Here is a 17135-nt window from a genome sequence, read left to right as displayed (position 1 = left end):
AATCTACATCGAAACGGGAAGAATTTGATGTCTGCATCATTTTCAAATCATTACACAGGCACGTATATGTACAGGGTGGTTATAATTAAAGTTCTACTTTGAAAGGGTCATAAAAGGAAAACTACTGGACCAAATAGTTATCAAACTTAGTTAATCGTGTAAAGGAAGCCATGGGAGTTTATTTTCCGCGAAATAATAATAAAGAAAAAAAGTTTAAAAAATCACCACCAAGGGGGAAATGGAGCTGTATGCAATATTGTTAACCGAAATAAGAAATGAAGACATCTGTTTAAAATGTGTTTAATCGTTTCTACAACATGTTACAAAGCATGTTCAATGTGGCTTCCACCATTTTCCGAAAGCAAGTTAAATCGTATTACTGCATCCTCAACAGCTGCTCTTAGCATATCAGGAGGAATATTACGAAGACATTGGTATATCGTATCTTTCAATTCCTCCAAATTGTTTATAATATCACCATAAACAGTGCTTTTGTGGTAACCCCCATAGCCAAACGTCAAAGGGTTGAGGGCTAGTGACCGGAGTGACTAAGAAGTGGCGAGGTGTCGCCCTATAATTCGTTCATTTGTGAAATGTTGCCTAAATAACTGTATGACACATGCACCAATGTGCGGTGGGGCCCCGTCCTGCACAAAAATCGTAGTGTCTAGTAAAATGCCACGTTGCTGCAGTTCAAGTATCACGAAGCGTCTTAGCATTGACGTTAAGCGAGCTGCATTCACAGAACATGTAATAGGTCGCTGTCGATTGCCTCTTCAAAGAAAAATGGTACAATTATGAAACTAGTTGTCATACCGTACCAAACGGTGACTTTAGAAGAATACAGTGGAACTCGGTAGATAACATGAGCGATTTGTAAGAAACCGATTTCCGGAATGCGCACATTTTTGCGAGAGATTTGCGATCTGATAATCTCTAATTTGTGGTTTTTAAGGATGGATTTCTCCATTACACGAATGGCGCCCTCGACTTTTATCACCTTTAAATGGTAGTTTTGCTTGGGTCAATTTTCTTAAGAGTATACAACATGTTAAACCCCCTTGCCCCACCCTAGCTGCGCCACTAGAGGTTTGGTGTGGAATTTGATATTATAATAAATACAATATAGTCATTGAAGAAAGAGCATGAATTCTATTCTAACAAAAAATTATTCTTACAACATTTAAACACAGCAACAACATATTTCCAAGGCTTAGTGCTTAATTAGAATTGGAATTCATTTCTAACACAGTCGTCTGCTCACGAGGCAGTTCAAAGTTAGCCCTTATCTAGTTCGTCAAGTGGCGCTGCATGCGTAAAGAGTTTGCATTGTTGACCTGCGGTCTTATCCGGCTATGGGTAATGATTTTTCTATTTATTTTAATATTACTCAGTTATTAGAAGGAAGACTGAGCTTATACTTTATAAAACAAAGTAAGAATTTCAATTAGGAAAATAATTCATTTTACTTTCTTGTTGCAGATCCTTTCGTAAAAATATACTTGCTTCAAAAAGGGAAGAAAATCAGCAAGAAGAAAACTTCTGTCAAGAAAGGAGATCCCAACCCTGTGTTTAATGAAGCTATGATCTTCTCTGTACCTGCAGCTGCTCTTCAGGTAAATAGATTTATTTTAAACAATTATGTGAAAGAACGTCTTTTAATATTATTGCTTTAAGATTTTGCTGCTTTTATTTCTGGATGTACTAATTCCGAATACGATTTCAGTCTTAAAGTGCATTGTCATAATATTCGGTCTACCGGAAAGTTCTGTCCGTTTTTGGAATAAAACAAAATACAAATTTTTCTTACCGGCAATAAACTTGATTAAATAATATATTTGCCAATATTATTAATGACTTCTTGCCAGCGTGAGGACTTCTATATCCCATTTTTGAAAAATTTTGTACCTTTTCATGCGAAAAATTGAACCAGTGCTTGTTTGATATCTTCTTCATTTTTGAATTTTTTGCCCTTCAAAAAATTTTCTAAGGACAAAAACAAGTGATAGTCGAAGGATGCTAAGTCCGGGGAATATGGTGGATGCGACATAATTTCTCAGCCTTAGTTCTGCAATATTTTGACGAGTCCCCAAAGCAGCATGTGGCCTGGCATTATCAAAATGCAGTATGATGTCCTTCCTATTGAACATCGCAGGCCTCTTTTCTTGGACTGCTGTCTATAAATTATCCAGTTGCTGACAATATTTCTCCGAACTGATATTTTCGTTCGGTTTTAAAAGCTCATAATGTATTTGTCCTCGAATATCCCATCATATACACAACATTTTCTTATTCAGAGTGAAATTTCGTTTAGAGGTGGAAGGGCTAGGTTTTCCGGGTTAACAATATGCCCTTTCCTTTATGATGTTATCGTAGGTAATCCACTTTCTATCCCCAGTTATTATTCGATTCAAGAAGGTCTCGATTTTGTTCAGAGCAAGCGGAGATGTGCATATGACGACTCGATCATCCAAATTTTTCTGGCTTAATTCATGTGGCACCCATCTTGAATATTTTTCACTCCAATCATATCTCCCGAATATGGTCCGAAATGGTTTACTGAACTGAATTAAGCGACTTTCTGCGATCTCCGATGTTGTCAGAAAAGGATCTTGTTCCAACATGGTCTTAACAACATCGTCGTTTATGAAAGATGGTCGCCCAGAATGTAGCTTATCAGACAGGTCGAAATCACCTGTTTCAAATGTTTCGAACCATCTTCTGCATGCGCTATCAGAAACTGTACCTTCACCAGTAGCCATGAGTACACTATCGCTTCACACTTAAGATTAACGTGAATCAACTTTGTTTTAGTTAATTTGCTACGTCAGTATGTATACATTAAGCGATAAAAATAGAGAGCCGAGCATGCACCAAATAAATATATGCTTATGTGTCAAAAATTGGTGTCACAGAAACGGACAGAACTTTCCGGTAGACCGAATATTTTACATAAATTATTTATTGTAACATGAAAACACTTCACAACAGAGAGAAAATTTTCAATCCTTGATATGCAAGGCTTTACGCAATAAATGTCTTAAACATTATTATGGCCATACATATTGTAGTATAAAATACCTCTTCAAAATTAACTTCGAGCAAAGCAGGGTTTTATCACTGAAGCTTAAGTCAGCAACTTCAGTTCTTTTATTGTTTAGAGATAAAAGGATAATTTTCTTCGAAGATAAAATATAAAATAATAGTAAAATAAACTTTCGCAGCTAAACTTTAAAATGATTCAGTTTAATAACTCTTAGAAGTTTACCTGAAAACGCATTACAAGTTGGAGCTAATACCTGTTAATTAGAAGACTTCTAAAATATCTGTTTTGCTTTTAAAAGAGTTTTAGTATAGCTGCTAATCTTTAATTAACGTAATTTACAACATATGAACTGCCTACTGAAAATTCTTCATTTATATATTTAGAAAATCTTCACTTATAAGTTAAGTGCACTTGGGCAAAAGGAATGCCTTTGCTTCTAATTCAAGAATAATCGGAAATAATAGCAAAATAGAGACGTGGTAAAAGAATGAAAATGGAAAAGAAAATGCATAATTAGGAAATTAAAGCCAATTTCGATTCCCGGTGAAGGTGTTTGCTAATTTTTATCTTGCCTGCTTCAAAAAATAAATAAATAAATAAAAAATACTTAATGTCTCAACAATGGCACCCGAACTAAAGGATGTTGGATGAGGATTCTCCACACCCAGGATTTGGCGATTGGGTCCCCTAAAAACCCCCGTTGCCCTTTAAAAGGGGGAGTATATAAGGTATTTCTCCCGCCTTCCTAGCGTGCCTTCGTGGTGTAGTGGTTCTGCACACTGGGCCGCTAGTCCAGAAGTCCGTTGTTCGATTCCCGGCGAAGGCGGTTGCTAATTTTTCATCTTGCCTGCTTCCTTAAAATAACCTAATGTCTCTACAAGGTTAAGGTTTTTATGCCTTAAGTTAATAAGTATGCAATGATTGTAGAATTATCAGCAATTTAAAAGTGTAAGTAGCACTAGGCCTAATGACGCCTCTATTTGTTAACATTTGAAACTCTTAGTGGATACTGAGTTCAGCTGGTGCACTAACTTCATTGCCTTTTTGCTCAGTGAGACCGAAAGTTGACTTTTAATTCTGTGCATCAAAAATTTAGTCTTCCTTCCCGTTGGCCGAATTGCTTGTTTTCGAGTAGAAACTCGCAATTTTAGTCGCAAAAATTGTTTTTCTTTAACTCTTTTTTTTTTTTTTTTTTATTATTATTGTATTCGCTATGTTAGGTTTTTCTGTATTGAAATTCGAGGAAGTAAGTTTAAATGAAGTGCAGCAAAAAATGTGTATAATTTAATAAGCCGTATAAGGAAGTCATGCTGTATTTACATCAGGTATTTTTCTGGCGAATAAAGGATCTGTTCCTGATCGCTCCCGAAACTGTGTTCGAAATCTAACGGATACTAAAATTGCTTTTGTGGCTAATTTTAAACTTTACATTGGTGTTTTTTCTCTTCCCTTTTAAATATATATTTTATAGATCATATTTACAATAATTATACAAATTTTGGTACTCTTCTGTTATCAGGATCGAATTTAGAAATGTATATACGTATAGCATGCATGGATAGATGGATGGATTCATATGCGCAAATGTATACATATATGTACGTATATAGGTCCCGATAACAGAAGAGTACCCAAATTTTCTTTTATTGATCAAGAAAGCGTGTACTAAAAATTATTGGTAATAATATTTTCCAGAATATACAGTTGCGCCTTACTTTAGCTGAATACCAAGCTGAAGGAAAGACACCAGCTGTAGGTCACATTTTTGTTGGACCACATTGCTCAGGCAAACAACTGTCTCATTGGAACCAAATGATTTCTGCGCCTAGGAAACCTATTGCTATGTGGCATCCGTTAAAGAAGAGAGATGGGTAATCAGTCAGATACTTCTTTATGTTCTTCTATCTTGTGTTGGTGGCATTGAGTGTTACGAATCACAGATCTATAGCCTGAAAAAGGGCCTGTTCAGTGTTCATCTGTTGCAGTAGCATTCATCTTCTTCGAATGAACATAAATATAGGATTTTCTATTAGTGAAAAAAAATAGCTTCTATTTTTTTAAACCTCGGTTCCCATAAATAAAGTTCAAGAAGAACAAACTTTTGGAAATTATTATTTAATGCCTGTTCTATACGCATTAAAAGAATACAGGGCAGTAAAATAGTTTAAAAGTATTCTTTAAATGAATCGAATATTGATAATTAATAATGTGATCAATAAAAATGAAAATTATTTTATAGCATTTGATTAATTTTATTTGGTTTTAAGACGCTCAATAATATTATTATAATATTAAGTATAGTACTGAAAATTAAGTAGCAAATATAAACAAAAAATAATTTATTATTATGTTTAGAAAATAATATGGAATGACACAACGTTTTTATAAATTAAAAACGAATTTATTTTTAAATAAATTTAAAATAATTAAAAATGAATAATAAATTTATTTTAATGCATGTATTAAGCAGATCATATTCTATTCGAAACCTTTGATCTCTATGAAAGTGGGTTTTTCGATAAAATACCATTTTCATTTTGAATTTGATAATTTATACATGAAAATGGCGTTTTTATGGAATTCAAATCAAAACTGTGAATTTCTAAATAATAATGCTACGCGACAGGAATATTAAATTATTAATAATACTTATATGATTTCTAAAAAAGAATTAATAATCTTTGGTTCATCTAGTCAAGAGCCTGATTAAGTAAAACAATGAATCGCTTCATAATCTCTGTTGCTCAAATGCTTATTAAGTGGCAAGTTGCCAAAAAGAAAGTAAAATGATACTAATTTTTAAAATAAATAACTTATAAATTTATGTTATTTGAAAAGAACAGATGAAGTTAAAACCGAGCTATTAAAAAAGGAACCGAGGCTTTTTGGCTTAATTTTAGTCATAGATTTTGCTTAATATTTAAAAAAGAGATTTTTTTAATCATTTTTGTAATTTAATATTGAATTTCTAACATTTTGAAATTATAACTGTATGTACATAATTCTAATTCTTCATTTTTTCGCCTTTTTAATTATTTTACGTTCGCTAATGTAAGCTTAAAGCTTTTTAAATAAAAGTAGCATGAAGTTCTACATTTTACGCACAAAAAGCTGCCGAATTGTTTTCAAAAATATGTTGTTAATTTAGTTTGCACTCCAATGTTTTACTATTTGCTATTAATGTTTTATAAAATAACTGGTCATTTGTGTCTTTACACTACGTTATTGTTCTTATGTGATAAAAATATTGTATAATGAAAACTAAAATTTCCTTTCATAAAATGTATGTCAATGTGAGTTCAAAACAAAAATGTATTGATGAGTAACATTGTATGATGTGTCAACCAATGTTGTGTCATTTGTGTATTATTACAAAGCAGCTGTTCCTCTTTTATGCACATGTACGTACTTGCACGATGTCAGTACAGTATAGCAAATTATCAGATATTTTCTGTTGTATTGTGTATGCACATATTTTATTTTTATTGCCATAAATAAGCTAAAAAGAAATTGAAAGGAATGAACGCGTTTTAAGCCGTTTTATGTATTAAAAAAAATCGAGAACACTCAGTGAAATAGAAACAACAACTAACACTTCAAAATACATGTTTATGAAAATACCAAACCAAGAAAATCCATTCTGTACAGTAAAATGCATAAGTAATTTCATAAATGTACTAAAAAGCATAAATACAAGAAAAATAGGTACTTAATATTATCCCTAGCGACCACGAAACTCCATAATTATGGATAAGGTTGACATAAGAACATATTCATAAGATCTGCGTTTTCATTTCATGTAACCGCGAATGTTTCTCGATAGGACATGTTTTATTTTATTTTATTTATTTATTTTTTATTATTATTATTTTTTTAATGGACAAGGATATAAGTTAACTGTTGCTGGTGTAACTGCATTAAAAAAAATGGGATCTGCCTTCTACAGAACAGAAAGCAGTGGACTACCTTCAAAGCTATGGGATCTTACCATGAAGAAAAAAAGTCAGCTGAATATGACGATAAAAGAGTAACAGACTGGCGGTAAGTTTGTATATACTGTATTCAAAACAGAGGTAACGGTGAAATCGGAGGGCCTAACAAAATAGTACAAATCGACAGAAGCCTCTTTACGAAGTTGGTCGAATACTTATTTTTAATTAAACAAAGAAATTTATTCAGAATTCCGTAAGAACGATTGGCGCAATAATGGTGTGTTCTGCGTGAAATTTCATGATTCGATGGGAGCCAATTTTCTTGGTCGATGTAATAATACGTAAGTACCAAAACATATTTCGGAACAATAATAAATAATTAATTTTCAAGATTAAATCTTAGTTAAAAAAATTATAAAGATTTTGAATCAGAAGAGTAATTTTTATGGTTAAGTTACTGTAAAGAATAATCGCATATAAAACTTTTATATGTGATTATTATAGAATAATCACATATAAAACTCTTTGATATGTGATTATTCTTATATGTATATATTTATAATACTTTTTGTACCTTTGCCCCCACCTTAATCAGATTTATATTAAGCAGTGAATAATTTGTTACTATGCATGAAACCTGGATGAGAGTTATCAAAAATAACGAAATTATAAATCGAAAAATATTTAATACAGAAATGTCTTGTTTGTACCATTATTAAAATAAAACTACCACAAATATTTTTTTCTTACAATGAATTTCAACATGGACATCCCTGGTGGCACTACAAGCATTCAAACAACATTATGAGTAAATCCCAACTCACTTTGCCTAAGGTACTTTAGGTGCATCAGAAGTCACATTGCATTTAATATGAGTTTCTGGACTGGTGTCGGCGGTCTTTCATATAGATATTGCAGGTAAAGTTTTTAGAAAAATCCAGTGAATTTAAATCTGATAACCAAAGAAACTAAACTTTCGGAGATGTTAGAAGATTTTGACATAATCCCGGGTATGTTTTCAAAGAAATTGTTGTTTTCCCGACCTGGGAAATGTCTTACATATTGCCCTCTGACTGATCATCACTGTTACTGAATTTATTTGTGACCACCACCAAATGTCTTTATGAGTAACGCGTGAGAAAAACTTTAAAGAATTTCTCTTGAATTGCACATTATATTTTAAATTTTTAATATAATTTCCCAGATATCTTCATCCATTTTTCCAGATATCTTTCACCCATGCATCCTATATATTATACGTATGAAGTTTAATTTTCCAAAAAGATACTTATGATTTTCATATTTTATAAAATTTACTTTATGCTGTTTTTGATTCAACTTAATAATGTATTTCAAACTATTATGATTTATTATGAATTTTTATGATGCTGATAAGAATATCACAATTAAGTTGACTTTATTTGATTATTCAGCTATTGCAAAAATAATAAAGGTAATAAAAATTTTAGAGTAGACATAAATGCCACATGTACTACTCAGATTTGTATATAAAATAAAATTTTACAAAAAATGCAACCACGAAAAGCAATTCTGATAACAGATTGGATGTTTGAATATTGACATTGAGCATCCACCAAAATAAACTGAGAATGGTAAAATTCGTCACAAAAATGCTGCAAAATAAGACTGGAGTTAGTTTAATTTTCTTGTTTGGAATCCATGGTATCTCACTGAATATTCACTATTTAATTCTTCTATCGCCTGTGATGCAGCCTGGGAAATTTTCGGGGATGACTCGCCAAAATATCTATAGGTTCAGCCGTCTGGCCATTGAGGATGGAAGATTTATTATGTATTTTTTATCGTTCTGCTTAAATTCCAAGTAGAATTTAGGTCATTGGTATATAATATAAAATAGCATTTAAAAGAGGCCATGATGGACGAGATTAAATTCAAATTTAGCACAATTAACTATTTCCTCAATTATGACACATACTTGAATTAGAAGAGCAGTATTGGAATCGTAAAGCAAAGATTTAGTTTTGAAAGTATGTTTCTATATCGGTCATCTTTATTGCCCTTCCCTCTTTTTTTTCCCAAACAAAAAAAGTTGAGTTTTTAATGAAAACCAGATGTTTCTTTCTAATATACCACTTTAAATGTTACATTCATTTAAAAGGAATTGAAAATGGAGAAATGTAAAATTAAAAAAATAATTATAATAATAATAATAAAGAAAAGAAAAGAAATCATTCTAGGGATGGACTACTTGAAAACAGTGATCATCAGCAAACTCAGGTTTTAATCTGTGGTGTTTCATGAACAGAAAATTATGCAGAAAAACTGATCATTTTTGTAAGATACCGAGATTGATAAACACAAAGCGTATATTTCTATCGTCGTACTTTGTCAGGGCGTGATTTTCACAAGAAAACAGAGCTTTGAATATTAAGTTAAAATTCTGAAACTAGTAGTACATGTTTAAAGATTTTCGAAGAATAAACCTTTGGTGCAATTTTCTTCCTTTATTGTATTATGTCAAACAACCAACTAGTGTATTGCTTTTGGAATTGCTATGAAAACGGAAATAGATCTTCCAATAATAACCGAGGAGCTGATGTTTTAATCTAAATAGTTGGTTGGTTGAAAAAGCAAACAATCTGCAGCCTTTTTGTAGAAGAGAGGAAATAAAATGACATATTCTTTCAGCAGTGGTAAATCTGGTAGAAAATCTGTTCCTTACAGTTGGCTGTCTCAAATCCAAGGATGTGTGATACTTTAAGGAGCAGTAGATGGGAATCAACAACTGAAAAAAGGTTAGCATTGAGAAAATAAGGAACAGCTTAATCTCTTTCATAACATAATCGGAACCCACAGCTGAAATGTTTGTTATCTTAGACATTGAAAGCTCTTAATTCATTAACATATAGCTGTGTTCTTTTGAATCTAAATACAGTTATATAAACAAACTAATTCATATTTTCTTCTCATAAGTTTGCAAAAAGACTTAGTGTTTTTAGACCAGAACTTAATTCTGAAAGTTTTACGTAAATCGAAATAAATAATAGAAGAGTAATACACATAAGTCTTCCTCTATTAAACAAAGTCATAGCTCTATATTGTATAGTTATGTAGAGTTGTTATTTAGAAAGAGTTTTTTAAGTAAAAGCATGTTATTTAGAAATAAGTAATTTCTTCGCTCAGAAAAAGCGAATGCTGTTTATAACAATTGTATAAAGTGAAATGAGATAACAGTGAGTTTCGCGTAAATAAAATTTCGCATTTAAAAGCATTCTGTAACCTAAATTAAATCAAATATAGATGATTTACCGGTTCCAATGAAAGTGTAAAAATATTAAAATTTGCTGTACAGATTTTTTTTTTTTTTTTATTTTAGCTGGGGGTATGAGGTTGGCGCCTTTTTGAATATAATTATTTGGCAACTGTTACAAAGGCGATAATTAATGAAGTGTTCGGTAATGAAAAAGAAAACTTACGACCAGTGATATACAAATGTCATTAACTATTGCCAAACACAAACTCTTACCCTAACTGAAGATTAAAGAGAATTTTTTTCACTAATTTTTTTCACTACATAGTTGCTGACCTAGAATAAAAATCATTGTATATGGGGTATATTAATGAATACATAAAATCAAACGTAATTCTGTATTCTCAACATGTGTCTGGCACTAATAACCTTTCCAAATTGTGCGCCATATAAAGACTAATCCAATCAAATCCATAAAATCAAACAAAGAAAAATATTACTCACTTAAAATTATTAATAAATTAATGGAATTATAAGCTTATTCAAATTAGTTCTATTAAACTCTAACTTTTGGAAATGAATAGCACAGAATCTAAACATTTTTTGTTATTCTCATTTCTTAAACAACATAATTAATAACAAATTTTAAAAATATTCGGTGTAAATGTCATATAATAGAAAAGCTTCACACACAAGCTGGCAGAAAAATCAATACAAAACAAAATATAATATGCTAATAACAAAATCAATAATAATCTGAAAAAAAGTGTTACAAAATATTTAACGTGTATTCAAGTTTCATATCTAGATTTCAGCATAAATTTCACACAATTCCAAATTAAAACTAATCAAATGTTTGAAAGTGATATTATAATGTTAGCATAATATAAATAATATATAAAATCTACTACTTAAGAAACCTGATTCTTCAGAATAAAATCTCACTCTGAAATTAGATTAAAATACAAAAGATGTATCAGTAATATTCAGTTTTTTAATTTTTTTTCAATGTGAAATTCAACTTTACACAAAATATCCGAATTATGCTCTGAAAATTTAATATTTTCAATAAAGCATACTTTAATAACCCAAAAAAATTTTATAAATAAATTTTGGGAATAGATTTGGTGCTTATAAAAATATGGATAATATTTAGATTAAGGGTAATTGTTCTTATAGATTTTATGTGTTGAATCAGAAGGAAATTTCCCTTTTAAAGCAGCAAAAGGCAATAGTACTAGAATTAGGGCTGGCATTAAAAAAATTGGTATGGGACATACAAATGACACTTTAGATTAAATATTTCGTACAATATCTCTTTTCTTACCTTTGCAGAAATGAAGTATAAAAAATTTCATATATTGTTAACGAAGAGTTATATTAGAGGACAATCACTTGAACTAATTATTTATCTCATTCTCAAGAAGATACTCTAGTGGCAAGATATCGATTTCAATCAGTTTATATAATATGCACAAAATTCTACCTATGAGATTGTAAGATAATTTATTCACCAATATTTAGAGTACACAGTGACATCTCCATGCAGATGAGACAGTTTCGTGTGTTTTTTAATCATTCAAGGTTTTCAAATTCTGACCTAAAATAACTGTTGGGAAGTTTTGATTGAAAGCTTTGGAAAATGTTAGTTTTATTGAGGCAATAAAAACACTAAAAAAATTGTGAATGTTGGAATTTCTGTGTACCTGTATCATCTGCATCAGCTCACAATAATCCAAGTGCTACACTTCTAATTTTCTGAAGAGAATTTAACGTTCCAAATTCAATCTCTCTCAGGGTTAAGCATTAAAATAATCCTCCTCCTTCTATACTTGTTACGATTTAAAAAGATTATTTAAAATATAAAATAATTTCAATCATTATTCAATTTTTTCTTTGTCAAATTATACTGAAAAAAATTAACCTCAGGATTCAGAAGCCTTAATGATATAGTACTAAATTTGATTCGTATCTTTCTAATAAATATAGGCATACGTTTAGAAGCTACATTCTTACATACATTTTTCATTGCATGCAAAATTCAAATTTTTTTTTTTTTTTTTTTTTTTTTTTGACTTAAAAGATTTGAATATTAATTCTCCTTTTTTTATTATTCTTATATAAAAAATTCGAGAATTTTTTAAGATCCAGATTCGAAATAATTTAGGATTTGTTCTATCTCTACAAGTAAGTCTTAGATTCTAACTCTATATAACAATAAATGTTAATATTTTAAGAATCAGAATATATAAATTTTCAAAGATGAATAAAATTAAAGATTCAATATATTTCATTTGTTCCGTTCAAAGACACATCCCTTAATTTCAGCACCACAAATATAATAATTCTTTCATTCTAAAAAAAATAACTTAAAAAATTATATAACACACTAAACACATTCTATTTTTCAAAAATAAACGTTATTAACAACAGTAAGTCTATTCAAATTAATTATTTGGAAAAATCTGTGTTCTATTTATTCTAAGATGAACATCGTAGTGACGTTTATAATATTAATCTTAGAATCAAAGAAACACTGTATATAAAACATGTTTCTAAGAATAAATGGGAAATATAGATTTTAAGATATTTTGCATTTTGATTTCTAATTATTCTTGTTAACCTACTAAATAATATAGTTAGGAGTATTTAAAATTTTCAAAAAGTTTTTGCAATTTTACTGTATAAAAGAATGCAAAGTAAAATATCTTACTTCTCTTAAATTTATTCAAATATAATGTAATTTATTTATATGTACTAGTTTTTTATAGTACCTTATTAAATATTATAATACAACAAGATGTACATAAAATCAAAATTGTCAAAAAATTACTTCTGTATTTTTAAAAAGTGTATTTATGAAAAATATGCTTATTATATTTATGCATATCAATAATGTATATTAACATAGCAGGTACTTTTGAAATAATTAAAGAAAAGACATATGATAGAAAGCAATATTTTTTGAAAAAATACAGTTTATGAATTGCATATTAAGCACTGTATATAAAAGTGGAAAGCTTGACTGTTGCATTTTGTATCAACATGGTAAATCTTCTTAATGATTTCTTATAGAAAACTGCAGAAAATATATGTTTAAGTTAATAATTGACTGTTTCTATCAAGTCATTTATTAACTTTTTTTTTTTAATTTCTGATCGGTAACCTTACAATGTGTTAGTAATACAGAATAATGAATAGACTGAATATTATCAATTATGGAAATATTGTTAACTATACAAGCATTCAGTTTCTTTTCTATTACAGCACCTTGAAAATTAATTTGGTTGTTTTTTTTATTAACATAATTGTAATTTTAAAGCTACAAAAACTGTTCAGTTTAAATGTTTTGCTGTTTGAACTGCTCTTAAGATTTAATAAAACTGAAATAAAAGGCAAATGGAATATAATTTGAACATATTTTAGTTTCGAAAATGGAACATAATTCACAGTTTTTTCAGTCATAATAAAAGATAAAATTAAAGCATAATTCAGTTCCATGCTCTTCAAAATTCAAATTCCAAGAGCTAATTGTTTGTAGATTGTTGTTCTTGAAAACGAAGAGGAATATGAAATAAGTAAATGCTAAAAATATATTTCCCAAAATAATTTCTTGCAGATGATATTCTTACTTTACTTGGAATTAAGATATTGGTTAATTCCTTACTAAAGCAGCCACAGCATATCCCTTTGAATTTATTTAAAATTAACAAGTTGCATGTTGTAAATCTAGTGATTAAGTTGCTAGTTTTGGTGACTAATTAGTTTTGGCTACTTTAGTTATTTGGAAAATTATTAAAAATTTATTAACTAGTTAAAAAAGAAGTACCAGATATATTGCTAAAGTATTTTTATAATATTTCTAAAACAATCAATTAGCTAAAAATCTAATCTGAAAATTACTTTAAATAATATAATATTAGGTCTTTAAAGCAAAGACAAGATTTTTTTAATACTAAGTATTTAGAACATTCCATGTCGATATAAAATGTCATCGGATGTAATAAGTGTATGTTGAAATGTTGCAAACTGCATATTTACTGGTTAATGCATATCTGAAGAGGAAAAACATTGCAGTATTCTACACTTTCAGTAAACTAAAAAATAACTTTGTTTCAAATAAAGGGCAATTATTTATAACACTGCATAAAACAACTGATTCCCAATCTATTTCAGCACACAGATTTATTAAAACCAATGTTGTAATTACTTTAATCATTGTGAGTTAAGAAAATGCCCTAAAAAATGTATGTGAATCGATATAAAATGCAACTCTTCTGTTTACAGCAAATTCATAATTTTTATATAAAATTTAACTTAAATTTGATTTATGTTACTAAAAGATGTGTGTTACTAGGAGATAAGAGAGTAATGGATTTATTTTTTCAGCTATTTTCTTTGAAATTCTGATGTTTCCTTTTAATCAGTAGTAAGGATATTTAATCCTGAATGTACAAAATATGCTCATAAATTATGTAATTATTGCAGAGATTGACATTACTATACTGGTATAGATTGAGTATGGTGCATCCTTAACCCTTTGTTGCATTCATGTCCACTCTAGTAGACAAAAGTTTAAATTTGTTTATTCTTCTGTAAATGCCTTATCAGATTCCATTCCTGTGTTTATTCATTCCATATTATTATAACTTTCAACTGTCGATAATAGATGGCTGTATAGCATCACTAAGTAAAGCATTGCAATTAGGAAAATGGCTGCTACTTCTGTTTCCAAGTTAGTAAAATTTCTCATAGTAAACATTATATAATATTGTTTACATTTTCTATACTGCCATTTTTTATTCATAACTAGTAATTTTAAACATTTTATTTTAAATGAAAATTGTGGCTTATCTACCGAAAAGAGTAAATTGAAACCCAAATGTACTGCTTATCAAGCCAAAAAAACCACTGGAAATGTTATGTTTGGCAAGGAATTTCTAGAACATTTGACATTTGAATCCGATAGGTACAGGTTACAAAATCGTAGCAAAATGAATTAAATCACAATCGACGAAATGAAGGTATTTTGGAGGATCTGTATGCACATGTCAGTTGTAGATTTACCATATAAGATGGTAATGATCACTGCAAACAAGGCAGGAAATGATTTCAAATGCAATGACCGTAAATCGTTGGGAAGACATTTGTATGCATGTACGTATATGCATGCTGTCCACTGTAGTGAACAAACTGTAACAATTATTTAAAACAAAATTTGAAAAAAATTTTTTTTTTTTTTTTTTTATCATTACTAAGGTTATTTTAAGTAGAAAAAATACAAACATCTTCATTTAACTTCTCTAGATTATTTGTATGCAACAGAGGGTTAAATATATCTAAGAAAATGTTGGATAAATCCTTTCTATAAAGAATGTAAGAATATAGAAAATAAAAATTGAAAGCAATATTAAAAACTTAATATTGCTGTTTCGCTTTAATAAAGAGTTTAATTAAATTAATACCAATGCAAGTATAACTAGCACTATAAAGTTTTCAAATTCAATTTAGACATGATTTTGCAAGTTCAGAAACAATTTGCTTTTATCATCCTGTAGACTCCCAGGTTTTAAGCAAATATGAATTGATGCTTTCTAATAAATGATGTAAAAACCAGATACATGACAAAAATATGAAAAAAAAATCATGTGCAGGTTTATATGAACTCTGAACAATTATTTCATACTCCATAAAAGCACAATATTCTAGTCTAGCCAAATTAAAAATAATTAGAATATATTAGCTGTTTATACAATTGTTTGGACTGAAGTCATATAGTGATTGGTATTCTTAGGAAGTAAATAATCTTAATTTATATACAATTTGTTAACTGAGCGTTGCATAATTCAGAGTTTAAGAAAGGCTATGTTTCATGCCTTTGTAATTTAATGTTTCATATCAGCATGTCTTTTGTAAAAGTCTCAACTTTGTACATTGTATTTCATGTGAAAGAAAAAATAAATGTTGATGAACAAAACTGGAAATTGCTGAATTTTTCTGAAGAAAAATTGACACACAAAAGTTATAAGCTATAACACTTATTTATTTTTCATTAAATCAAAGAAAAGTAACAACACTTAAGAAACAATTATCCCTGTGAAGAAAGATTTTGAACATGTAACCTATACTTAACATATGACTAAAATTCTGAGACCTCAACCTTGTATTTTACCATTAATCATCATGTAAACAACCACAAGTGACTGATGATACCATCCATAAGCTTATTACTTGTTTATTAATGACTATATAATTAGTCATTAATAATCTATGATTAATTAGTTCTTTCTGCCCTTCTAAATACAGACAGAATTAAAGCATATGAAGAAATTCATCACTGCAGTTGAATTTTGATACAAATGTGCAAATGATCTTTAGCAATCCTTTTTGAAAGGCAGATAAGAATAACAGTTTCTCAATGACTAGTAATTCATTTACCATGTGACATATCAATAAAGACTTTTATTTCAATGTTATCGATTTTTATTTGAATGTTTCTAACACATTTGCCATTAATTTATGCCTAAACAGACAGTATATTCTCAAAGTTCACACATAATGTAACTTCATATGTATTTTGAGAAAGATCATCCAGATGATTATATTAAACTTTTAAATACCATGTCAACATTAATGTACTCTACATTGTTGGAATATAGTAGTGTTTAAACAAATGGCATGTGAAATAAAAAATATGCTACTGTTTATACTCCAGTTAACTAGTATAATTAAACAAGGTCATATATTTAAAGAGCTTTAAGTTCACCAGCTGATAAGTACATATACCAATGAATACTGGTAGTTTGAACTAGGTTTAGCCTCTGAACATAGAACCTGTGATAGCACATTCACCATTTACCTAGAATATACTGAGGGAACTAATCTTAACACATCAGCAAATAAATTTTGCAGTACATTAATATGG

General features: G+C 29.3%; 1 protein-coding gene across 1 annotated transcript in view; it reads left to right on the top strand.

Moving 5' to 3' along the window:
- The window catches only part of LOC118190894 (synaptotagmin-12-like), a 506095-nt gene extending 489901 nt beyond the window's left edge, over nucleotides 1-16194 (top strand). The window contains exons 8-9 of the mRNA XM_085824139.1: nucleotides 1483-1616; nucleotides 4742-16194. Of these exons, the coding sequence (XP_085680265.1) occupies nucleotides 1483-1616; nucleotides 4742-4921 (314 nt within the window). The 3' untranslated portion in view covers nucleotides 4922-16194. The remainder of the gene's footprint in view (nucleotides 1-1482; nucleotides 1617-4741) is intronic.
- Nucleotides 16195-17135: the final 941 nt, after the last annotated feature.

Source organism: Stegodyphus dumicola, chromosome 9 (genome assembly GCF_044657685.1).
Source record: "Stegodyphus dumicola isolate Sdum_Otavi_A_Nest chromosome 9, ASM4465768v1".
Lineage (NCBI taxonomy): Eukaryota > Metazoa > Arthropoda > Arachnida > Araneae > Eresidae > Stegodyphus > Stegodyphus dumicola.
Note: the sequence above shows the minus strand (reverse complement) of the source record. Positions and strands in the feature narration are given on the sequence as shown.